This window comes from Mastigoproctus giganteus, chromosome 13, assembly GCF_048544385.1.
Source record: "Mastigoproctus giganteus isolate SK-2022 chromosome 13, ASM4854438v1, whole genome shotgun sequence".
Classification (NCBI taxonomy): Eukaryota; Metazoa; Arthropoda; class Arachnida; order Uropygi; family Thelyphonidae; genus Mastigoproctus; species Mastigoproctus giganteus.
This window is the reverse complement of record NC_143587.1, coordinates 70,947,418-70,974,700: the sequence shown is the minus strand read 5'-3', so window position 1 is coordinate 70,974,700 and position 27,283 is coordinate 70,947,418. Positions and strand designations below refer to the sequence as shown.

The following is a 27,283-nucleotide window of genomic DNA, read 5'->3' as shown; positions in this document are numbered from 1 at the left end:
CCTTAAGAAATATGGAATTACTGCTGTCACCGTGTTTCAAAAATAGAAAAAGAATACAGTAAAAGTTTAAGTATAATTAATTATTGATAATTATCTCAAATTGACAAATTACCGAATTAATAATATTAACTACAAGTATTTTCATTCGATTCAAGGCGACCGTAAAAAACTTAAAAGTTTTTACGATCAGTTTAAAAACAAAGATCAGTTTATTTTGCGAACAAGGAAATTGTGTAATCTTGTCATATTTATTATATCAGATGATCATCTTAAAATTTCGTGGGCGAATAATTTTCACTTGGAATTTATTAAATTCCAGTAATTTTAATTTTTACATATAAATGTTGACTGAGTGCCGTTTATTGAACACGAAAAGGGACCGTTTGTGTGTTTATCGATGTATGAATAATGACTCATAATTATAATTTGTAATGTTAATATTGAATTTGCGATTAGGAGTATGAAATTTGAATCTCAATTAAAAGCAATGTTGACAGTAAAACTCACCAGGATTTGCGAAACGCAAATATCCATCTGAAAAAAAAAAAAAATTATTTGATTTATTATTCTTATTAATTAGAAAAACATAATGGGTTCAATACTCTTATTAATTACAGAAACTATTAATGGAAAATGTTCACTGTTATATAATAAGTAAATTTCGCTATAAGAATTCTAGTTACCTATATAGGGTAATTCAGAACCATCCTACAAAACTTGGGAAACAAATTAAATAAATAGATTTTCTGTTTATATTCCGGGATAGCTATATAAGGGAAAGGAGTTCGTAAAATAGAAACAATGAAAGGTTACTGAAACTCGTGTACTTCTGGACTTTCGCGCTTGACACTCAATTACGGCAACGCACTAATAAAGAACACGTTCTTATGGCCAAGAGTTTGAAAACCTTTTGCTGAATTATAGCTTCTTGAAAATTCCTAATCTATAAACACCCAATTCCGCTTTTCTTGCTTACTTTCGACTCATCACAAATTGTGATGAGTCGAAAGTGAAGGTGGGCGTGTGCCTTCAAATAGATAACTTAGATGAGTGTGTTAATCGTCAAAGCAACTAAGGCTCTGAGTTGTTCTGAGCTCTGAGCTCTGAGGTATCAGTTTATTTTGTGTATTCTTCGGTCAGTCTGCTGTTTGTTTGTTTGTTTGAAGAAAAACACGAGCTTTGGGATGGAGAACCCCGCTTTATCCATGGCCTTATACAAAGGGATAACCATCTCACTAACCCTGCTAGCAAAGCTTTTGTATATCGTTTACAAAAGGCCATGAGCTGTCCTGGCAGCATGTCTGCACTGTCCAGAGAATTTCATGTCTTGCTGCATAGTTATTCTCAGGTCTATTTAATTCTCCACTGCCCTGAGTGTAGTACCATACAGTTGGTAAGTTTCTCTGCGATTAATTCTACCCATATGCAGTACTTTGCATTTTAAATGTTAAACATCAATTGTCATTTCTCAGCCCAACGACCCAGTTTTCCTAAATCTTGTTTCAGTAGCTCATCCTGATGACTATCGTTAACCACCCTGCCAACCTTTGTATCATCTGTAAACTTAGACATTAAACCTGATATACCTTCATCATTGATAATAATTTTGAAAACAACAACGGGCACAGTGACTGCAGGTTGGAGAGCTGCGAGTGCAATGTTGTGTGGTGTGCCCATAGCCTAGGCAAAGAAAGCATTTGGTTACTATCGTAAATGCTTTAAACTTATGGGAGCCACAGCCAAGAACACCCGTTCACGGGATAGTACTTCTTTATAAATCTTTGGTGTAAAGCTGATCACCATATGTTTAGTCGAGGATGAGTTTGATTTGGTGTTGAACCGGAACGTAGTGCCCTCCTTTATTTCATCGTATGAGAACCCTAAATCAATGAGGTTCTTAAAGTAAAGGTCCTGTAAGAAGTCCTCATTTGCATAGTTTTTGGGAACGCCCTAGAATATAATGGCAGGATCTGATCTTTTTTGGAGCAGAAGTGGCGACGCCAGCAGCAGGGAGTGACGCAGAGGAGGAGATAGTATTGAGATCTTGCTTGGATGCGGTTTCCCCGATGATTCCGCAATTTCTTATCGCTCTGAGGGATTTTACTTTAACAATCTTGAAATCGCTTTTGAGCGTTTGGGATACAGATTCCTTCACCTTATGGCTAGTTTTCAGTTCGCTGGTGTCATTGGCTCTCAGGAGAAGGACATTCTGTGGTGGTTGGGTTTTGGGACCAAGTTGAAGACTGTTTGGAGCCGAGGATGTGGAAGGTTTGTTGGAACCAGAAGAAAGTGGGGAGATGCCCTTCCTCAGAGCTTCTGCAAATGATGGAGTGGGATCTGGGATATATGAAGATGTAGGTGGGTTTATAGTGGAAGTGTCCGAGACTTTTTCGAGGATGATCGCTGTGGATCGTAGCTCATCGTTGACGGCGCGTAGCTTCTCGTTGTCGATTAGCAGCTCCGTGGCAATTATCTCCAGGCTTGACCATAGGTCATGGATGTAATTCGCTGCTGTTTCTGTGAGTCCGATTGCATTGCAATTAATAAAAGACAAGTTCTTTATGCAGCTTAGAGATGATTTGGTGACGTTGTGGAGCATCTTCAAGACTTATTTTCTGCAATTCCAGAATAGGAAGGAATCCCCAGCCTGCAGGAAGAACTGAGGCCAGAAGCAAATGTGCGGTCCAAAACAGATGCCCAACAGGAGTAGCTGGAGGGGGATCCTTGGAAGCAACAAGGTTGATACCAGGCGACTCAGCATCAGGGCGTCCAGGAGGACTTTCCACTGCCTCTAAAGACTTTAGCTGAACTTGTTCATCTGCAGAAGCAGCAGTCTCACACCAGGACAAAAGGAGCTTCAGTTTCTTCTTGCTCATATTCTTTATTTTCTTATGTGAAGGATGGGGAGTCCTCCGTGGCGCCTTAGGCGGAAGAGAAGGAAAGTTATCAGATTCATCCTCACCGGATGAGAGGAGCTATCATTAGACGACATTATCTGCACAATCAATATAAATCAAACTGAATCAATAATAATTCTATAAGTCTAGTTCTGGGCTGTACCTTGTCGAAAAAACACCACACATATTTCGGAATATCGACTGCTTATTTTCTGAAAGCACCCAGTAAATGGCACACACGAGTTATTTTATTATTATTATTATTTCCCTCTTTTTTACGTTGAGAAAGCGGTATCCGGTGAAGAGAAGAGGCAGGGAGTAACAATCTTGAAGCAATTAGCCAGGTTACCAGCATGATGCGCAGGTCAGTCTCGTAAGCCAGACTGGTGTGAGAAATAGGTCAGAATTGTAAAATTTGCATATTTGAAGTGATTAATTGGCGGCAAACACACAACGCGGTGGCACTGCTTGATCTTGTGATATAGCCCGGAGGCAGTGGGTGAGTTGGCGAGCAGTTCACTGCTCGCCAACTCGCCCACTGCCTCCGGGCTATGCAAATGCGAAAGTAAAGATTCGGGCCTTCAAACAAGCAAAGACGGTAAATATTAATGCTGTATATGTAAGAAACAGATCATAATTACCTAAATGTTTAGGGACACAATCTTCCATAGGAGGTGCACAGTATAATCAGTCAGGTCACTATACAAAAAAGTTGGTCTAACTCGCATAATAAACACATGAAAACACTGTATATTTGGTGTTGAACCGGACCTTGGGGACCACAAGATAAGGCACCCTTCACTCTCCGGGAAATGCTCCATTACACCTCTACCATGGTTTTTCGTAATCAACATCCTGTTTGCTTCTTTCAGTTTGTTAACGTTATTGGAAATTCTACTCAAAAACTGCACCGTACATATTCACGAATAATACTTGCTTCCGTGTACGTGTATGATGAATATTATTTGTTGACGCCCAATGAATTCGTACCTGTCTCAGTCACCGTAAATGAGAACTGTGCACAGAACCTTTCCAGAAGAGTGGCATATTTCACAACGAAGTAGGTTAGCTCTGTTCAAATCCTAAGGAAAATATTAGGTAAGCAACACATCAAAAGTGCTTATTTGTAAGCGACTTTGGGATATCTTTCTTTTTATTGGTAGTAAGAATTATTCTGTAGCATATTTAATTTTCTTTTGGGTATGAACCACTTTACAAACACTTGCACATTAATAATAACCTTATTTTATATTATTAATTCGTTTATTTCTTTTTAAAAGTTCCATTTCTTGTTGGTAATATCTTACCTCCAGCAGACAATTCGTTTTTTACTACTATTGATGTAAGTTGTTTAATCAGTTTGTTCTGATTTGTTTTCCGCTTTTATTCGACAACTAAGCATTTTTAATTCATTATCTTTCAAATATTTTAAAAATCCTTTTCAAAAACTTGGTTTTAAAAATTCAGTGTATTCAAGAGATCTCTTTTCATCTAAGCTGTATGGAGAAATTACCTTTTTCTATCGTTTAATATGTTCTCCTTAAAGATTCGAATCTAAATGATTATTTTTTTTAATATTTATAAACTTTTATTTACCTGCAGTGAAGTTCACAAGATTAGTATTATTCTAATTAAAATGTTTAAGACATGCGTAAAAATGTAACTTAATAAAATCAATTATATATAAAAAAAAAACAGATCTCATTCTTGAAAAAACTAACAAATATAAGAAATCTGTTTCTAGGCAATAATATAGTAAAAGTGCCACACTGTTACTCTCACAATTCTTCCGTTCAGATTTCATTAATTTGTAAAAATTTCTACATTTATGGCTCTCTATTTCGAGTATTTCACACATAAATTCGCTGTATGCTGTTTTATTTTATTTTATTTATTTATTTTGTATGTTTTTTTGCACATCCAACAGATAAATATAACGACAAGATGAAATCCTGTAAGCAATGTGTTGCCGTGGTTATTTTTGCACTTCTGTTCATATTTAACGTTACCGCTTCCGAAGGAAAAGACAACCATAAAAGATACAAACGGCAGGGGCCAAGGGATTCGCATGAATATGTCCTTCTGTGCTGTAAGTTTAATTCCTCTCCGCAAAACTTTAAGATAATTCAGAGTCAATAAATCTCGTTTTCACGTAATGCTGATTCGTATGGTTCTTCTACATTCCATTGTTCTTTATCCTAAATATTAAACAGTTTTAATTCAGAGCTGTTTTTCGCTGACATTATTTATTATTTAGTAAAAATAATTGTTTGAATATTAATGTCTATTATCATTTCAATATTATTTATTATTTAAAAAGGTTGTCAAATCCACGAACTCGACTAACAGAAATCTTTCCATTAAAAGATAAAATTTAATTTAAAAAAATTGAAATAATAAAATTTCAATCATTTTATTCGGTAAAATGTATTCACGCTGTGTTGCAGCAAAGTTATTCAACTCTCTAATTGGGTGAAACCAGATGTCGAGTGGAGCACACCAAGAGTCATTTTGCTGCCTTCGTTCTTACAGTAAGCGAGAGAATGCAACACACACTCCTATCTTATTAATGAAGTAATTGTGGGAAATACCATTCTATTAAAATCACTAAATCTGAAATCACCCTTTCTTTGCAGTTCCGGTCAGGAATCGGCTCGAAAGACTGCAATGTGTGGAGAACAGAACTGCTCCTGAGGTAAAATTTCTCATGTGGTACTTTCTTATTTATTTAGGTTAAATCATTAATGTGTACTCTCTGTACGGATACGATTGTAAAATTAATAATGTTATTGCATTACTGTTATATATAGTTTATTCATTCATACCTGTTTGGTCATAAATAAAATAATACACTGCTCGACAAAATTAACAGAACACTGAAAACATGGTGGGTTTGGTTTTTTTTTTTTGTTCTTTCGTAGTACGATTTTTGGAGCATCAGCTGCTAAGCCATGTTGCTTTCCGTGTATAATGTCCGAAAAGTGCATGTGTTCTGAGGTCCACTTTCCGCTTGATGGAAAACAAAACAATCCCGAATTTCGGGGAGAAAATACCATGCTGTCCTCGACTGAGACCGAATAACTCAGCCGCATTGTGAAACAGGCACATAAAAATTCCACGGATGGGGTTGGAACTTTGTTGAGGCCGGGCCGCAATAAGGAACACAATAGGGCGAAAAAAAACGTGGAGTAACTAGTGCAGCTTGCGCTGAAGAATTTCTGTGGTCGTATACACTGGACGGACTGAATTCATAGGATAACTGGTTCCTGGGCAACGCGACGCTGTCAACCCTGTCGCTAGTGACCGAGCCCACCGCTTGGCAGGTATATAGGTACACTGAATCACTGCATTAACGTAGAAGGTAATTCGATCTCAGTATGGATAAACGTCCTGATTTAACCAATTTTGAAAGAGGGTTGGTAGCGGGGCTTCCACGCATGGGACACTCTATCGTGAAGGTGGTACAGAAATTGCACTCTCCCCGTTCGATAGTATCAAGGGTGTGTCGGGAATACGCCATTTCCGGAATAACATATCTTCGTGGACAGCCAACTGGAGAGCGAGTGGCAAAAACCACTGTCGACTTCAACTAAGGAGCTACGAGAAAGGTCTTCCCCAAGGCCATCAGGCGATCATTAGCCGCAGTAGGTTATGGGAGCCACCGACCAACCAGAGTCCAATTGCTAACAACGCAACGACACAGGGCTTTAAGCCTCAAATGGGCGAAAGACATCGGCACTGGCCCTTGGAAGTTCGAGATGGGCCTCCTGGACCAATGAGTCCGGTTTCTAGTTATTTCGAACGGATGGCAGGGTTTGTATCTTGCGGAAACCGTACGAAGTTATTCACCCGCCATGTCAATAAGGAACTGTTCATGTAGGTGGACGGTCGGTAATGGACTGGGGCTTGTTCAACTGGCACACGTTGCCACTTCTGGTAAGTCTAGACGCATCTCTGAACAGTCCACGTTACGTGTCCTCCCTTGCAGACCATCTGCATTCCTTCATGGTCATCGTGCCCCCACAGGGCAATGCCCCTCTCCACTGACCTTTTGATTATTATAAATTGTTTCAAGAGCATTCCGCAGATTCCACGTTCATCGGACATCAACCCTGTGGAGTATCTTTGGGATGTTATGGAAAGGTCCGTTCGAGCTTTGGATCTTCCACCCAGAAATAAGATGGAATTATAGACAGCGCTCCAGCAAACATGGTTGGAACGCTTTTGTGAACTGGTGAAGTCAGTGCCTCGCCGTGTGCCTGCCCTTCTCCGGGCGAAAGGTGGGCCTTCCCGTTACTAGGTAGGTATCCTATAATTTTTGTCTGCTCAGTGTACACCTCAATTACATCACCTTGCAGGTGCTTAGTCTGCAGATACTGCAATTTGCAGAATTTAATCCTTTGTTGGTAAGAGCAACTCATTGTTCCACCCACCAATCTCGTTGCCCTTCCCTGTATTCGTTCCAGCAACTCTACAACTTTCATAAAATGAGACCTCCAGACCTGTATGCAGTACTCCAGAGGTGGCCTGACCCTAGGGGATATCATCTCCTTATCCCTGTTAGAAAAATTTCGACTATTCAAAAGTGCTCGAAATTAAATCAAGAATTTTTAAAACGTTATTCCTATTGGAGGTTTTCATGAGATTGTTGCTGTTCGAGTTTATCAAGAGATTCGACTGATCGACTTTCCATCTATTTAGTGTACTGTACTTAAGAAAGAATTGTTTTAAATATCGTGAGAAAACCATAAGCGGGAAAGTGCAATTAACTCGACAAAAATGCAATATGAGGATACCACTGGTATCCTCATATTGCACGTAAATTTAAATTAATCCTGAAACACAACTTCCCTGTCTTCTCTTTTCAGTCTGCAATTTGCATTTAGTATTCAGAAAATTAATGAAATTTGTTTTATCATTAAATATTCTGGAAGTTTATCTAAAATTTCTAAAATTTTTACTTTCCTTCTAGCTGCAGAAGGCTCGTGAGGAATGCCGCAATAATATTTCCCAAGAAGATTACCTTCAGAAATTTTGTTCCGATGAGGATTTTAGGGAAAAGGTCGGTCTCAGTATGTTATTTTAGAATTTGTGTTGTCTCTAAAAGCTGAAGTAATAAAATTTATATCAACATTCCTCACAAAATCTCTCTCTCATCAACTATTCTCTATTTACAAATTATTAACGTCAGTCTGTATCAGTTGTATCTTACTTAATTTGAATCCTCGATGATTACTCAATCATTCTCTTACATTACCAATTTTCTTTTCACTTACATCAGTAAACTCATTTCAACTCTTATTACTCTTTTTCTATATTTGTTTCTAGCCTTTAACACATGAAATGTATTACCACTGGTATCCTCTTACCTCAGTAATGTTCACTATAAATCCCTCATTCAACCTTAATTACTCTCTAGTTACCATCTTAGTCATCTCTCTTTAGTCTTGAGGTTTCTCTAAAAATAAAACTTCTTTCTCTTTACACCTCATCCGATATGTTATCTTGTGTTGGCACCTGGACTACTTGAATGATATAGGTTAACACATCCTTACAGTACTACCCCTATAAATATAATTTCTTTTCTAATTCCTTTATACTTTAACTTTCTTTTTATTACCACTCTACCTCCCTTGCATTATTTCATAACAAATTGTCTCAACGTTAGTAACTAACTTGTCTAATACAACAGGAATGTTCTTTTTTTAAAAAAGGACTATTATTCAATTCCTTACAAAGGTATTATGAATCCTTGAGTTCAGGATTCGAGAAAAAAAAAACAGGAACAGACTTTCGGTCCGCTACTTCCAATTTCCTTTACGTTCAAGCTTCCTTCATGGCAAACAGGCTTTCTTCCATTTCTTGGGGACTCTGCTTTCTTTAGTGGCGGACAGACTTTCATTCTTTTCTTGACTCACATATCCGCACAACTGGCCATTATCACTGCCTTCCGATGCCGCACCAGGCTTTCTTTCTCTTCTTGGCTCACTTATCTGCACAACTTTCAACGCACATGTTCCCACTCTTCCATACCTCCAAAAAACCATCATCACTTTCAGTCCACAGTTACTCGCGTCCTCTACGCCTCACTACCCATTACTGTCATGTTTGTGTCTTTTTCTTTTTCTTCTTCACCTTGCTACCACGAGACGTGAACTGTGACCACCAAAAAATCTAATCCCACGTCAACCCGCAAACTCACGACACTTTCGATCACAGAGAAGTCAGATACAGAATTGACACTTGCTGAAATTACTCCCCAGAACTTTACTCTTTCCCTCAAGTTTTGAACGCCTCCCCCAAGGACTCCAACCATTACTTTTAGCTAATGATACACCCCTCTATGTTACACTTTTTTTCCCGAATGGCGATGGTATCTTCCAAGATGACGATGACAACGCGCTGAGCCATCGGGCACTTGTTGTGAAGGAATGGTTTGAGGAACACAGGTCTCACTTCCAGCATATCGATTGGCCTCCGAAATCCACCGATATCAATCCCATAGAGCACTTGTGGGACACTATGGAAAGGCATATCAGGCGTCTGGCTACACCAATCCCCTCCATACCTGCATTTCTGACAGTATTGAAAGTTCCATTGATTCAACAAGATGTTGAATCAATGCTACGTCGGATAGCTACTGTACTCAGGGCAAAAGGAGGACCTACGAAGTATTAGGTAGGTGGTCATAATTCAGTGATCATAAGTGTATATATATAATTTAAAATGTATGTTATATGATAGTTATTATGATAATATAACTATAAACAAAATTACAATTCATAAAACAAATTATGTATACTTATATAATAATTTTATTCTTTATATAGCGATACTAAATAAACATCTATACAGACCACCACAAAATTAAACAGATAGCGTACAATGGATACTGTAAACCGTTTAAAATTAAATAAATACATACATTTAAAAAAAAAAATCAGTTTAAGTAACTTAAACCCGAATTACTTGTCACCCCTGGAATGTCGTTGGGGCACCCCGGTTGAAAATCATTGGGCTAAATAGTCAGAGAACAAACTAACATGATACTACACCACATTCCACTCCTCACACACTATTAAATATCAGACCTCCACAGAGTACAGTGATACACAAATAGGATACACAATCCGGACATGGGGAAGAACCCCTGGTACTGTCAGACATCTGACACACTTTACTTATCAAGTTGGTGTTGTTCATTGAGCTGGACCGATAGGTTGGTATTTTTTCTCAAAGGTAAAACATTTCTGTATTTCATCTTCAATATCAGGCTAGTTCCAAGTGCTGAGCTTACGTTTCTGAATTTGAAATAGACGCAAGATTTGATTCACAATCTTAACCTTGGACTATATTGTGGATAGTAGCAGGAAGTCTACCTACAATGAACAGTAACGTTTTGGTTCCTCCTCCATTGAGGAAGACTTCTGGATTTTGTTGTTGTTGTTGTTGTTGGTTTGTTGTTTAATGGCACAAGGACTGCTGAGGCCATATTGTTCCTTCCTCGGGATGTATATTCTTACTCCACTGATCTTAAAGACCGATCATTTAAAACAAATAACCAAATCCAAAAACTCACTATGCAGACACGTTCACAATTTCATTGCTCAACATTGTAACTTCAATACACGCGGTGGGGTTGCAATATTACGGTTCTGCCCAGATTTCACACACAAGAATTAAAAAAGGAATACGCCGCGTGTGCACATCCTGAAAACTCTAGACTTCATTAAAGAATTGTCCATCCGGTCCTAACAGCCGAAATTGTGAAATGTTCCACAATTTATCTCTCTTTTTGATGAGAATTAAGGCTCTTCTGAATCGACAACCCGCCTGCATTCCAACTCCTGCAGGCCTATAAGGTTTAGGCCTACCTCATGGAATAAACATTAACAACAAAAAAGCTGAGGACAGGCATAAAACTCAAATCATCAGCAATTTTATTACAGGGGACAATGTGTACTAACCATATCCATGTCCATTTATACATTCGGAAACTGCTCAAAAAAGACAGAAATCAGAGGCAGAACATTGCAGCCTTGTTTTTTTTAGGCTAAAGTGTCTTTCCGTTATTTCTGAAAAAACAGCTGAAAAATAAAAAAAAACAGGTATTTATTTTTTTTTAATGAAAGCCCCAAATACCAGAGGTATTACAACGTATAGTATTTAGTACCGTGGAGGGTATTTAGTACGGTTGGAGGTTGAGAAGACGAAAGAAGATATTTGTTGACATTGGACTTGAACTTCTGTAGACTGTAATTTTCAGGAAATACGTATGAAGGAATGCTGTTCCAGAAAACTGCAGTTGAATGAATAAATGAGGAAGATGAAAAGTTGGTTCTGTGGGTTTGAAGTTGGACAGTAAATGGATGTTGGCTGGTGGCGGCACGTGTTCGGACTGTTTTGAAAGAGAGCGCGGGCATTATAGAAGCCAATTCAGAAGAACAGTGCCCATGGAAGTATCTGTAGAAGAGGCCTGCAGCAGAAACAGTACGTCTATGAGACAGAGAGTGGAGAGACTGTTAGAGCGGACTCATAGGGCAACTGAGATGAGCAGTAGTTGAATCGACCGATAATTGAGATTCTGTCAGAAAAATACATGGGGTTTGGCAGACTGCAAGTGGAAATGGACATCGTTGAGATTAGAATTGAGACCACGTATATTTGTGAAATGAATTAGGAAGTGTTTGGGGGGTTTAGATCTTTTCGCAGATAAGCTTGCTCTTTTAGTTTGACAATTCATTGGGTATAAAATAGTAAGAAAAAGTGGAGGGGACATGCTGTATGAAGTAATGAAATTTTTGGATATGGTGTACGCATAAGAATATACCCAGATACTTGACATAACGTGGCCTCGACAATGACCCCCGCATACACACTACTCGGATTCTGTTCGGTCACTATCTGGCAAAGTAGAGGTAGAAGATTATACACTAGCTGATCCGGAATCCTCCTGGAGAGTTACCAAAAGATTCGGTCCAGTGTACTAACAAGCGGCAGGCCTGCGAACATCGTTTTAGAGCTGTACTCTCGAAATGTAAGGAAGATTGGATCTCGCCATGATGTCTATCCTAACCTCAAAAGTCATCAGTCATACTGCATGATGGAAGACATGGGGGACGGGTTGACCAGAACTTAGCTCTGCAGACTAAACATGGGTTCCACCAATTCAAGCCTCCAATAAGCAAAGTGGTGGTATTGCACTGCTCGATGAGAGTCATCTACTACCTAGTATTGTCTGGTAACACAGAGTGGCGGCATTGCTCCATGTGGTGTGGGCGCCACACCCTGACCGCTGCTTAAGTTGGTTCACACCTGGGTGGTCACCCACAGTGTGCTTTTGCATGGGGGTTATACCCAGGATTACTAACATTCCCACTGTAAGATGTATATCTGACAAATCAAATTAAAATACAAATATTTGTTTTGCTAAAATAAATAAATCCAAGAAGGGCGATGGAAAGTGAGAATTAGCATTAATGCCCGAGTATTAAGTTAAAGATAGCAAGTAGTAAGATTGGATATTTATTTTTAATGTAAATAAGGTTAAAGTTGGAAGAACACTGGAATCAGTAATCGATAGTAAACAGGGACAGCAAGACTAGGTAGAGGGTGCCATTTGAGAACAGGCGTGAAAGGGTCGCTGAGGGCAAGAACAATAGCACCGTGAAATGGGATTACGAAGTGTCTCTTTTGATCTAAGCCATGGTTAAAAAGTAAACAGGAAATGAGTGGACGTGCAGTGTTCGCGTCAAAATAAATCGACAACTGGCTGACTGAATGTTGAATAAGGTGGTCATATTTAGCAGAGGTGGGAACAGGAAAAATGAGTGTTTTAGAGTGACCCGGCAAACATGAAAAGGTCATACTGCCGTGTGAAAAAAAAAAAAACAAGAAATTTCTAGAGAAGGTTTAGTTTGTGCGCTAGGTAAACGTTTGGGGTGAGTTGCTCTAGCAAATAGGAAGGAATGGAAAAAATTTACAGTATGGAGATTGGTTTGCGTCCTTGGAGGAGGCGTTCCAAACTTGAGGGAAAGAGTAAAGTTCGAGGGGAGTAATTTGAGAAAGTGTACATTCTATATCTGACTTCTGTGTTGTCAAGGGCAGAAAGTCGTGAGTTGCGAGTTGAAGTAGAAGTAGATCTTTTGGTGGTCAGGATTCACATCTCATGGTAGCAGGTTGAAGAAGAAAAGGAGGAAAAAGTGAGAGAAAGAAAGCCTGGTCCAGCATCGGAAGGCAGTGATAGGCCGTGAAGGCGGTGGTTCAGTTTAAGGTTAATGTAAACGTGCAATAAAGAAAGCCTGGTCCGGCATTGGAGGGCAGTGATATGCAATGAAGGCGGTTGCTTAAGGTTAAGGTAAATGTTCAAGAGAAAGCAAGTCTTGTCCGGCATCGAAAGGCAATGTGCCCAAGTAAGGGAAGTAAGCCTGCCTGCAACGAAGGAAGCCTGAATGTAAAGAAATTGGAAGTAGCGACTATTGTAGTAAAGAGGGAGGAATAAGATGGTAACTAGAGAGTAACTAAAATGGAATGAGTGATTTGTAGTAATTATTACTGGCTGTAAGAGGATACCAGTTGTGATGAAATTCATGGGTTAAAGGCTAAGAGATATAACAAAATATATAGAAGAGTAATAAGAGTTGAAATGAGATTTACTGATATAAGAGATAAAAATTGGTAGTGCAAGAGAAGAATTGAGTAATCATCGAGGATTCATATTTAGTAAGATACAACTGACGTTAATAATTCGTAAATGGAGAATAGTTGATGAGAGAGAGCTAGTGTAGTATACTGTAGTATGGTTCAAATATATGGAAATTGGTATGTAAATACTGCATATAAAATAATACGTTCATTAAAGGTTGCACATTTTTTGTAAATAAATGTGTGTCTTTAATGTTCTGCTAACACCCGCTTTACACAACCTAGAATCTAGAATTTTCTGTGAATTGCGGCCAGGTTTGCGTTTGTGGGGTGGGATTGTGACTATAGTACGGTGGAAATCCAAATTAAATCAGTTAATAACATATATAACCCTCCCCCACACACACCCGCAATTATGAAGGTGCAAGCAGAGGATTTCGCTGTCACAGACCATCAGGACTTGGCCGAAATTGGGTCCACTTGACTTGAGTGTCACCCGAATATCAGTTCCATCAGCGTTTTTGACTCCCAGGTAGCAAGTACAGCTTGTCTGGCATATCTGAGAGAATGCCTGTGACAACCTCAAGGACCATATAATGATGCGCTTTCGTGTAAAAAGATTATAATCGAATGTAATAAAAACAGACTTCTTTAAATGTTATCTTTTTTCTTTTATTTGTCTGAGCAGATTATATAATTAAAATTCAAGCCTTAATAATGAAATTATTTAGAATTAATAATTAACATGGAAATGTTTCATTTATCACAAATTAAAACCGATATTTTTATTTTTTCAGTTCGAGAATTGTGTTGCAGCAGCCATGGTAAGTATAATTATTCAGTGCTTCTGTTAATCTACGATATTTGTTATCCATTATTAAAGAATTCCTTAGTATTATTTTAAAAAACACCAAATGCTAGGGGATATTTTAAATCTTGCATAACTGTTGTTGCTTTTGTTTTAGGGTCTTGGCAGCTTCAGCGACTAAGGCTGTGTACTGCAGCGTCAAAAACAGTGTCAATTTCTCGCCTGAGCAAAGTGTGGTAGAACCAACAGCTCAGCCTGGAATTTCAGAATAAGTAAAGGCTTCATGCAAAATGGAAAGCCACATCAGACCCAATAGATAGGATAGTATACTCACGAACCCGTGCTCGGTTTAACAGAAATAAATCTAAAGCCTACATTGGTAAAAAAACATTGATAGGGAAGACACCGTTTAAGGCAGGACATGATGATTTCTCTCAACAAATTAATCCGATCGAATGGTTTGACTACATTACAAAATTGGTGATATTATAATTTTTATATTATTATAAATGTTGGTGGGATACTATTGATGGCTTATCCAAGCCATCAATAGTATTCCACCAACGTCATGTGCTGGATTTGATGGGATCCCACAATTTATCCTTGAGAGCATAAGTGTTTTCATCATAGATGCGCTTCTAGGAATCTTAAATGGAATTCTCACAGCTCAAAGTTTCCCAATAGCCTGGAACCAATATATAGTTCGGATAATTCCAAAAACACATGGAGCTACCTCAGTATCACAGTTCAGGCGAATTATGAAAGCGTCAAGCACCTCACAATTATGGAGAAGTGCCTTTTTCCCATCTTAACCAACCAGGTTCTCCCACTATGCACTGAAACGCTGGTCCACCATCACCAACCTGCTGGAAACCACCGTCACCAACCTGCTGGCAACCACTAACACCATTCTGGAGGCAGATGGCAATTGTATATACAACCTGCCTTCGACTGCATTGACGTCAGTCTCCTCCTTCAGCTATGTGAAGAGGGATACCAGATTAAAGGAAATATCCCTGAATTCTTAAAGTCACTTCTTACAACCAGGGTTCTTTACCTGATGGTGAATAAAAAATCCTTCAGTAGGAAAGTCAGTGTAGATATTCCCCAGGGAGGAGATTTCTTTCTGGGCTCCTCTTTACTGCTGCCACCCACCCATTCCTGTGCCAGGAATGGATTTTTCTCAGCTACGCAGATGATTTCAAACTACTCTATCGGATCCATGTAAACTGACCAACCCGAGACTGCTTCCTGCACTATCAACAACAGCCTAAAAACTCTAGTTACATACTTAGCACAGTTCTCTCTCCAGATTAACCCAAATAAATCTGCACAAATGATGTTCTCACTCAAATCACACCCAACTCAACTAAACCTGAAAATCCATGGAACTCCTCCATCCTTCCAATAACGAAGTACAGAGATCTCGGGTTCATCTTTGACCCTAAGCTCAGCTTTAAATACCATGTTACAGATATTCACAACAATGTCTGCCGATCCAGATGGCTTGCCAAACAACACCTCTTTCATGTCACAGAGTCTCAGTACACCCTTCAATATATTTATTGGTTTCTTCAGCCAGTCATTACCTACGGATCTGAAATCTGGACGTTGGCAGCAAAAATCACGCTAACAACCATCTCATCTGATGAGTACTGCCTTCTCCGGTGGGAAGGAATATTTTTCTCTTTATTCTAGCTTCCCTAGCTTGGATAGTTCGTACTACTAATTATAGCTCTGAGGTGTCAGTCTATTAAGACAAAACAAGGGGTATTAACATAACAAGGATTTATTTACCATTTCTACAACAATTATTTACACATTCTAAATTATTCATGATTATCATAATCTTACAACACAGTAATTATTATTATACATGAAATGGTGTCCTCCCTTAATCACCCTTCTTAAACAATTCATAAACTTCCACTATGTTTTCAATACAAAATCTTAAATATTCTATCTTATACACCTTTATATGGTTATATATATCCTTTCCAACATAAACTGAATAATTCCAATAATTTTTCATTGTCTCTTACATACTCTGGAGGAAATTTCTACTGAATACAATTCACTCGGTTAATAGCAATTAGACAATTCATGAAATCAATTCTTACTTTTAACACGTTTCTTTAAGTTTCTTATCAATATCTCTAATCACAGATGAGTAACATTCACTCACTCTCTTTCTCTCTCTCTATTTCTATTATATCTTATTCCTATCCATACAATATAGTAGTCATCACGTTACAATACTTCTCAAACTGTCCTGTCCAATTTTCTCCCATGGATTTCTTTACAACACCGTTCTCGTTACTAAAATTCACTAAACTGACTTATTTTGGTATTTTTTTTCTACCACCTGGGTGAGTTTCCGATCCTTCAGGTCTTCCTCCGATTTCTTCCCTGATCTGCTAGGCTTATGGTTCTTTTCTGCCTCCACATCGATCTTCCCACACTCTGGACTTTCTCCAGGTCATTCTGCCTTTCGCTATTACCTTTATCCACTAAACCTTCCGTACGCGTTTCCCATACTCAAAAAATATCCTTCCGCCACTCTCACACGCCTCTCCCTGGGATTCTCCTCCGGATCCTTTCCTTTCAGGTTCCAGGACTCTGACTCTTGGGCTTCATCTCCTCTCTGCATCACCTTTTTGTTTCCATCCACTCCCTTATTTTTCGTCCAATCATTTGGTAGTCCTTCATTACTCTCTTTTTTTTCATTCGCTCATTTCTTATTCCTTTGTTTTTAACCAGATTCTGGTAGGTCAAACTGCCTTCTTTGTGATGAGAGCATCCGGGCACTACATCATCACTAGAATTTTATCTGGGATGCCCGCTACCACTTACCTCTTCTGTCACGCTTCCTTTCAAGTTACCGCCCTTGAAATTATTGAGTGCCTTCCATGCCGGCCTGTTTGTTCTTTGTTTACCGCTCAAACACGTTGCACTCTCTGATCTGGAGTCTTCCTTTTCTGATGGAGTCTGAAACCGTTCTAGGGTGTGGGCGTTCTTTTGTCCCCTGCTGCCGTGAGTTGGCCACAGCCCCTTTTCTATAAACAAGAACCGCATCAAAACTGGGCTACCCATTGTATTACAGTTCGGTCAGCGCCCCTCCTGCTGGTACGCTAATCCAGTCCCTTTTGAATGTACACAGCACAAGCAAATCTGCTGAGTGCTTGTCTGTTTTGAACATTAGATATTTTTCAAGAAATGGTAAATTTTAAAATCCTAATATATATGTGAGAATAGTTCTTACACCTTATCACGAAAATGTATTACCTCCCCAAAGGATTTGTACATCAGTTTATTGAAGTGGAAGATGAGTACCAAGCGCTTTCCCAGTATGCACGGAACCTCTTCACAAGGAGAAAGGTTTTAGTTGTCTTTAAAAGGGAGAAGAAAAGGCTTTGGAAGGAATTTACTGTTGTCTGGCAAAAAAGATGGGATGAGAGAAAATTTGGGCTTGTAACAAGAAAGTACCTTGCGCAAGTGGAATTCTCAAACCCCTGGAGTTATTTCGTGGTTTAGACCTTCTATGACAACTTCTTATCTGCTAACAGGGCATGGGTCCCTCCGGACTAAGTTATTTGAGCGTGGTCTGGAGCCTGATCCGTTCTGCACATGTGGGGAATATGAAACGTGAATTCAGGTACTTCTGAACTGTCAATTGTACTCTCAACTTAGAACGGATTTAATGTATGCTGTTCCAAACTTATTGGAGAACAATGTAAATATCTTAGTTGAAGATCATAATAACTTTACTGCTCTGCAAACCTTCTCAAGATCAGTTTTCATATTGAGGACTCAGCGAAGAACTTCAGCTTCTTCTGGGAATTGACTTCACAAATAACCAAAAGACAAAAGGTTTAAGTATAAACAGAAGATTTTAAGTTAATTGTTATTGTATTGACTTATATGGATTGCTGTTGTGTTGATTTATATTAATTAATGTTGCATTGATTTATGTTAATTAATGTTGTTGCATTGATTTATGTTAATTAATGTTGTTGCATTGATTTATGTTAATTGATGTTGTTGCGTTGATTTATGTTAATTAATATTGCATTGATTTTGGCCAATTGTTATTGTAGAGATGTATGTTATATATTGTTTTCTTGGTTCTCAGTAATACAGTGACTCAGAGCATATTTTAAAAAAATGTATTGTATATATCTGTTTAATATAATAATTAGTGGGTGTAACTGAGGCTAATTTGTGGAGGTTCTCCACTAGTAATTCACTTGGCGACACCCACTGGTATTTCATTACATCCGGCGGGTGCGGGACTTCTGCATTAAGCAAAAATACATAATGTAACCCCGAGCCTAGAGAAGGGCACCAGGCAACAGATGTCTTATATTGGCGATGGTAAAATACCTCGCACATGTTTTTAGGCAAGATTTGTTGAAGTTCTACAGCAAAACAGATGAACTAGGTGGAGATGGGCTTTTGCCTAGGAGTCACCTTTGACTCTGAAATACACGTACGAAATGCACCAGGAGGTATAATATGTCTTATGCATGTGTAATGAGAATGTTAATGTATATCAAATTGTATATACTGTATATCTTTTTGTAAGTATTATATATATATATGTAATAATTGTGTGCGTACAAAAAAATGGGGGAAAAAATAGAATGCCTATTGTAGGCATTGTCGCCGGGGAACCATAGTTAGCATGGGCACTCAGAGCGGCCTGTGGCTTTTCAGCACCACTTTCAGCAGGGTCTGATGTACTGTGTGTTGTGACACATTACTCCCATCACTATTATTCCATTTACCGGCGAGTTGCGCCACAATCGCCATTATGTTGCCACGTACCATCCAGAAGAGCCTTCGCACACTTCGAGCATCGATGAGTCATGGTCGTCCAACACCTCACCGGCGATTCGTGGGTTTCCCCTCCTCGGATCACTTTCGGTAGGTACTAACCACGGCTGACCGTGAGCATTCCACCAGCCCTGCCGTTTCGGATATGAAAAACAGGAAAATCGATCAGAGAACACACGCACTTTACAGATGAAATAAATATGGGTAGATGTAATCATTTAGAGGGGACCCTAATATCATAATTGAGATATGCTCTGACCCAATCGTCTGGCCATTACAATTTTGCCTTTGTCAAACTCGCTTAATCCTCTGCCTTTCCAATCTGAAAAACAAGAGTAACACTGATTAACGGAGCTCAGTATCACGTGTTTTTATACCGTGTCCCGACCGGCACACACACTTTGGTTCACCTGCAGTTGCTTCGATTTGCGTAGCGGCTCGCTGGTCATAATGTTTTGGCTCGTTGGTGTATATTCTTGGATTCGTGTATTTGCTTCGAAAATCCTGTCACTAAGCTTTTAATCATCACTACCAACTATATTTACTAGCAAGCTTAGCTTACTCTTAACACTTTAAATTGATCTTAACACTTAAATATTCTTAAAACGTCAATACTATGCCGATTTGCTCAACTTGTTCAATGATCATCTAACTTCTCTAGTTTGACTTTATCCAGTGAAACCTTCACATAGGAGAATGGACTTACAATTTATGGTCACGTTACTCATTATTCTGCTTTAATCCTTTCAGAAACCTGCAGGTCAATCAGGAGGCATACCGCAAAAGATTGTAACTGTAAGTAGATGCATGTTTTGGTGAATCTGTTCATAGATGACAATTTTCTAATTTGTTCGCAACAGGCATTTAATCGGATGGAAACGTGTTATAATGCTCTCGCGCGGGATTAGCAAACACGGCATTTCAGAAATATTTACAGCAGGAACTGCTGTGGCACATGCATTAATTTTAACATGACATCCAAATAGGTTAAGCGATGAACATCTGAAGTGGATATGACGACATATCATCTTCATTTTCAAAAAACTGTACTTTGTAAAATAATAAGAGAAGTTTACCTCAATGTAATACGTAAAACACTTCCGTATGATACTCTCCAGCAATTAAAACGAAAAAATCACAAATCTTACATTACAGTAAAACATAAAAAATATAATTAAAACTCAATTGAACACAATTAAAAACTTAAAAAACAATTGAACACAATTAGAAATCAAATAAACTCAATTTAAGATCAATCTAACGTAATTAAAAATCAAATTAATTAAACGAAATTTAAAGGAAAAAAATTCCAAAAAAACGATTTTCCTTCCTTAAGCTGACAGTGATTTTCAACCATATGTCGTGATCACAGGAACGAAAATTACCGAACAGAAGTGAGCATAACACTTAAATAGGGATTATTTGTTTTTGCGCATGTGCGTAAAAGCCAACGAACCGGAGATTAGAAATGGCCGGCGAACATTAACAGAATTCTCATGTAAATTAATCTCGACAGTTTCGGCAATTAATAATCTGGTATAATTACGTTGGACACTGAGTATTTTGGCTTCGTTAAATAAAAAAGTATGTTTTTCGTTGACGGCATGGAAGGCTAATTTTGACGCTGCTGAACGAGAAGCACGAACTGAGACCGCATGTTGATTTACACAAAAATTCAGAGGAAACGCGTAGAACCTTGGTACGACGAGTTGCAATCCCCTCAAGATATGTTGTATACCAGGTCATTTATTTGTGTTGAGAACGAGGAAAGGACTGAGCCAATTTTAGTATAGTGTGTAGTTTCCGTTTGACCTGGCCACAATATTAAATACGGTATCTTTAAAAAATCTGTTAAGCTGTTTGTGCCACTGTTCAATATATGGGACTGAAATAAAGTATTGTTTAATATTACGATTGATGGTTGGTGAGTATTTTTTATCCTATCCCTAGCTTGTACCCTAATTCAGTAGATTGTGGCAAGGGGATAACCCCTGTTTAAGAATCTGCTGGTTAGTATTTGTACTTCTGAGCACAAAGCAGATTCCGTCGTTGAATATTTATAGGCATTTAGAAATTGATTAAAAATAATCGATCTTTTCTAGGAGAACGGGTGATAGCCGTTATAATGCAGAAGCATTTCTGTGTTTGTAGGTTTTCGATAGATGTTAAATTAGATTTTATTCGAATCCCGAGTAAGCGTGAAATTTAAAAAATTTAATGACTTTGTATCTGTACCCTCCCTTTCCAATGTAAATTTGAGTCTAAAGTGATTATTATTAAACGAATGTAAAATGTCTTGGATAGTACTATTACCAATAATAACTAGAACATCGTCTAAATACCTCCCATAGTATGTGATACGGGGTAAAAAAGGCTTCAAATGTATACGCTCAATCGTTGAGAGATGTACCTCCGATATTAAGCCGCTCACCTACTCGATCTCAATCTCAATCCTATTGGCAACCCAAAAATTGTTTGTGCACGTTGTCTCGAAAGGTGATATAGTTGGCCTCAACTAACAGTTTAATTAAGCGAAAAATTTCTTTAATAGGAAGCTTCGTATGATTAATCAGTATCGAGTTATTATTTAACATATCCCAAAGAATATCTAATGTGTATTCAACGTTTACATTCGTATATAACGAGGTAACATCTAGTGAGAATAAATTATCATTAGCGCCAAGTCTACAGTCCTTAAGATTATTAAATAGTGTACCGTAGTCTTAATCCCAAATTGTATTACCTGTCTAAAGTGTTTTATAATGCTATATACATGTGTGACTAAGGATGAAAATGGCGAGTTTCTGTAAGAAACAATAGGCCGAATAGGAAAGCTGGTTTTATGTAATTTTACCTGACCAGAAAGTGCAGGAATATTGTATGTTCTGGCCTTCAATTCCTTTAACTGAGCCATAGTAATGTAGTCGTTTTTCCGATAAGTGGTTAAGGTTTTATTGTATTGATTGACCAAACTGGTAAACAGTGCTGGATCTACTTCAAGATAAGTTGAGGAATCTGAAACAACTGAATCTAGAGAATTACCTGGAGATCGGCATTTAAGGAATTGATAGCAGATTTTCGAGAAGTTGAAGCAGATTGAGAGGTGCAAGGTTTCTCAAAATGGAAAGTGGAATGCAATGTGCTATCGTCGGCAAAACTATGGATAGGATGTCCAGTCAAAAGAAGATCATTAATATACAAGAGCAAAAGAGTGGGGGAAAGAACTGAACCTTTGGGGACACCAGATATAGTGGAGAATTTACAGGCAGAGGGCCATCTACCATTACCCTCAGTTAGCGATCAGAGAGAAAACTGGATAACCAATTGCAAAAAACAGTTGGCAAACCATAAGATGGAAGCTTGTTTAGAAGACCTTTATGCCAAACACGATCGAAAGCCTTTGAGAGGTCAAGAGCAACTGCTTTTGTTTCACCAAAGGTTTCCCTTGAATTTGTCCATAAATGGGTAAAATAAGCCAGAATATCACCGGCGGATCTCAACACTGATGGAATCCATACTGCCGATCGTTGATCAGATGGAAACTTTCTAGGTAGTTGAAGAGTTGGTGGTTAATCGATTTGTCCATTACGTTAGAAAGAGTATAAGTAATTTCAATGGTACGATGATTGGATGGGAGGGATTTGTCACCGTTTTTAGGAATTGGCTGGATATGAGCAAATTTCCAAGCAGAAGGAAAAACAACTTTGGAATAAAAAGTGAAGAAAGGCGGCAAAGAACAGGAGTACGTTCAGGACCACAGGTTTCGAGAACAAGTGGAGAATATCATCGGAACCTGGAGCTTTCTTGGCATCAAGATTCGTCAAAATCCTTCTAACATCCTTTTGACAGAAGACCACAGGAGGTATTGAATGGAGCGTGTTCAGAATGGTGGGAGGTGTTATACCAAGATCATTAACACATAATTTGAACGTAAAATGGGATGCTAGCAGGTCAGCTTTATCCTTGTCTGAGTGGTAACAGAACCATCTGGTTTGGACAAAGGTGGGAGCAGAGATGCGCAAAATTTGCGACCAATAGCTTTGGCAACAGATCAGAATGCTCGGTTACTATTAGGGTAAGAAGCAAGTTTTCTAATCTTAGCCTGTTCAAACTTGAGTCTGGTCTGGTTAATAACTGCTTTACAATTGTTTTGAGCTTTGGTGTAGGCAGAAAATGAAACTGAATAATTGGAAACAAGCCAATTACGATATGCAACATTCTTCTCTTGAACAGCCTTAGCACATTTATTAGAAAACCAAGGTTTAAATAAAGGATGAGATTTTAAATTGGAGTGTGGGATAATGGATTCCATTCCTGAAAGAATAATTTCACTGACACGATTTCACTGACACGATTTCACTGACACTTCTGATTTCAACGTTTGCTCAATTTTGAGCAAACGTTGAAATCAGAAGTTTCGAAAACAGTAATCCAGCAAAGGAAAAGAAAAAAAGAAATCTCGCAGGTCATCCTATTTTGCATTCTTGTAATGTCAAACAACACGAGGTTGGGAATTTTTTATTTTTTTTTTTATGAAAACCCCAAACACGAAAGGTATCAAAACCTATAGTACTTAGTACCGTGAATGGGTTGAAGGAGAAGTATGGGGGGAGGGGAATGCCGGAAACTTTGCTCTAGAGATTAAACATGGGTTTCACCACTTCAAGCCTCCAATAAGCAAAGTGGAGGTATTTCACCGGTTGATGAAAGTCATCTACCACCTATGAGATAGATAAAGGCTCCATTGGAGAAGAGACAATCACCAAGTTGTGATCTGAGGTGCCTAAAGGATCTCTTACTTCGACTGTGTACTTAGAACGGTTGTATTTGATTTTAACTTGGGTTGATTTTTATCCTTTTTCTCTTAACAATTTAACCTTTTGTAGCAAGCCATATAAATCTTGTACTAAAAAAATCTTTTTCTTTGCTACTAGAGAAATAACTTTTTAAATTTTACAATTAATCAATAGCTTTAAAATCTTAAACAGCTTTGGAAAATTACTTTTTATAATGTAAAATCATTATATTTCAATACAGAAAAAAAATTTTCATTTTCAGACCGATAGATGGAGCCTCAATTCATAGCCTAACTTATTGGTAAAAATAAATTTACACAATAAACAATATAAAACACAAAAAAAAATCTTTAATTTTCAGGTTTTCAATGGTAAAGTGGACTAATAACAGCACAGTACAATGTGATTCGCTACCAGTGCGACAAACTTGCAGGAGGTGTAGGGAGAACAAGGATGAGTGGGAATCACATATCATTGCAGGGTCTGAAATGCCTTCGTCATTCGGTAGAGGACGTTGAACGGGAGGTCGGGTGAACAGCGATCCCGCTGGCAGTCAGCATTTGCGAACCAGTTCCCGAGGCAGTAGGATGGATGAGTATTCAAACGTTGAACTGGCCGACATGCACCTTGCGTATGGCGCTGCGGACTGTAATGGGCGCGCTGCTCTGTGCTTCTACTAGGAACGTTTCCCACACAGGCATGCTCCTCATCATACGATTTTCGCACGTGTACACAGAAGGTTACATGAGACTGGTTGTTTCACGAGAGGTACCATGAATCGAGGGCGAATAACGAGGGCGCCAGACAATGAGGAGAATGTCCTACATCTTGAAAAAGGCAATCCGATTACGAGTACTCGACCGATCGGCCAAAGATTGGGTATTTCCCAATCCACTGTATGGAGAATACTGTCAACAAAACAAATGAGTTCATACCATCTGCAATGCGTCCAATCATTGGAGCCTGCGGATTATCCACTCCGGAGGACTTTTGCTACTTGGTTTCTTCAACAGAAGTGGTTCGCAAATGTTGACTTCCAGCGGGATCGCTGTTCACGCGACCTCCCGTTCAACGTCCTCTACCGTATGACGTAGGCATTTCGGACCCTGCAATGATATGTGATTCCAATTCGCTTTTGTCCCCCCAACACCTCCTGCAAGTATGTCGCACTGGTAGTGGATCACCCTGTATATATTTCCAATAGTATCAACACAGAAAATTAAAAACAAATTGTTACAGGTACGTTCCAAAACAACATTCGGCGCTGGGGTCTGTGAAGCAAAGCCTCCCCCTGGCCAAAATTTATTGCAGAATACAGATCTCTTGATGGCACACTCACACACTGACCTATATCAGCCACATTGCACTCATACACTCAACTTAAATAGTAACCAAGTGGATAAGTGCCAGACTGCCCCCACGGAAGACATGGACTTGAGCCTCAGCAGAAAATAAATATTAAGAAAAGAAATGCGGTAGCACTATCTAGTGAGCAAAATAATAACTAAAATAATTTTCCCCCTGAATTCAACAACCAATCACAGAGCCAGCCGCAGCCAATCACAGAGAGGAGCAAGGACAGCACAACAGCCAATCAACAGGCAGCTACAATGAAACCACACCCACCTATTTTGCATATTTCAGACACCAATATTAACTACTGACATTCATAATCAGATTTCAGCTGACAGCCATTTTATGCTCAAAAATTTGGATAATTATCAATGTTTCTACGGGAAATGTTAACCGACTACACACCCTAGTAAGTTTTAATATTATTTCTTATTCATTACTAATTAATCTAATTTCTAGGAATGTTGGCTGATGTTTGCAGAAATTATAATTCGACCTGCGCCGGTTTCAGTTATAATCCCTGGGCCTGTCGGCTAGGCATCAGTATGCCTTTAAAAATATTTCAAGTAAGTAGCAATTTGTGTATTTATTTTAGAATATTCTAACCAACAAAATGATACTATTTTTTTCATAAAGGTTTTACACTGAGTGGACAGAAATCATGGCATACCTATCTACTAACGGGTAGGCCCACCTTTCGCTCTGATAAGGGCAGTCACACGGTGAGGCAATGAGCCCACTAGTTCGGGAAAGCATTCCACAAGTATTTCCATCCATGTTTGCTGCACCGCTATCCCTCGTCTCCTTCCTGGGTGGAGAATCCAAAGCTCGAATGGACCTTTCCACAGCATCCCAAAGATCTTCCATATGGTTCATGTCTGTGAATGGGGAGGCCATTCCATGGTGGTAAAATCTGCAGAATGCTCTTCGAACCATGTTCTAGTCACCACTTCTCTGGGTGGAGGCGAATTTTCCTGCTCAAAGAGTCCATTGCCCTGTGGGTGTACGATGACATGAAGAGATGCAGATGGTCTGCTAGGATGAACACATAATCTGGACTATTCAGAGATGTGACTAGATGCACCAGAGATCCAAACATTTGTCAGCTGAACACACCCCAGACCATTACTGACCGTCGTCCACCTGCCTGAACAATTCCTTGTTGACCTGGTTGTTTGGTTAAGACTATTTCAATAAAAAACACATCAGTGGATATGCTTACACTCATTAGTATATTTACAATTTAAACCCTAGAGATTTTACACATACAGTTAAAGTAATACAGAGCACTCGTGTACAAAAGATATGTGCAATTTAAAAATATTTTGGGGATGATTTCCTTTGGTAAGCTTTGTCTTGAATGTCGCACTAAAATATCCAGTAGGAATCTTTGAACAAACGGTCATTGCAGAAACCTTCCTTGCGATTTCTCTTGACTTATTCTTCATATCCTCTTGCAAGATCATTAATATGTCATTGACTTCTGGGTCACCACAGATGTTCCACAGAAGAGTGCTGCATTTAATGATTCATTCGCACAATTGCTTTCTGAGCCAAGTTTTTTTTTTTTTTTTTAAATATCTAAATCAGAATCTAAATAAATTAATTTTCAAAGGCGTGCACCCCAATTCAATTTTCTGAATTATATCTTTATATGTAGGACACCTCAGGTTATTAAAAGTATTCTCACAACTATTTGAAAGACTGCCATGCTTTCACTAGAAACAACGTTAGGTATTTTTCAAAGATTCCAACCTGCAGAAGATATCTGATTTCTGGTCCCGCAAAGATTCCTTCTTTCACTTTCGTTGTACTCTTCTTTAGATATTTCGCACTTAAATAATACATATATTCTCTTAAATCCATCTTACCAAAAACGTTTAAAAATTCTCCATTAGACAGGTTTAATATCGAAAAAAAATCATTTACAAGAAATTATGCATTGGGTC

The 27,283-nt window shown here is 38.6% G+C and overlaps 1 protein-coding gene across 1 annotated transcript; it reads left to right on the top strand.

Annotated features, from left to right (window-relative positions):
- The first annotated feature begins 3,903 nt into the window (after positions 1-3,903).
- Positions 3,904-25,897, top strand: LOC150076153 (uncharacterized). Its single transcript, XM_090387779.1, has 7 exons — positions 3,904-3,995; positions 4,825-4,986; positions 5,534-5,592; positions 7,870-7,959; positions 14,339-14,365; positions 19,936-19,980; positions 25,794-25,897. Exons 2-7 carry the CDS (start codon positions 4,842-4,844, stop codon positions 25,869-25,871), a joined length of 444 nt encoding a protein of 147 aa, XP_090243905.1. The 5' UTR covers positions 3,904-3,995; positions 4,825-4,841; the 3' UTR covers positions 25,872-25,897.
- Positions 25,898-27,283: the final 1,386 nt, after the last annotated feature.

What these genes read in the sequence shown, in the direction of transcription:
- LOC150076153 (XM_090387779.1), top strand. Translation starts at nt 4,842, where the DNA reads ATGAAATCCTGTAAGCAATGTGTTGCCGTGGTTATTTTTGCACTTCTG. An exon ending in TGAATATGTCCTTCTGTGCT is followed by an intron (nt 4,987 to 5,533) that starts GTAAGTTTAATT and finishes CTTTCTTTGCAG; the next exon opens with TTCCGGTCAGGAATCGGCTC. An exon ending in TACCGCAAAAGATTGTAACT is followed by an intron (nt 19,981 to 25,793) that starts GTAAGTAGATGC and finishes TCTAATTTCTAG; the next exon opens with GAATGTTGGCTGATGTTTGC.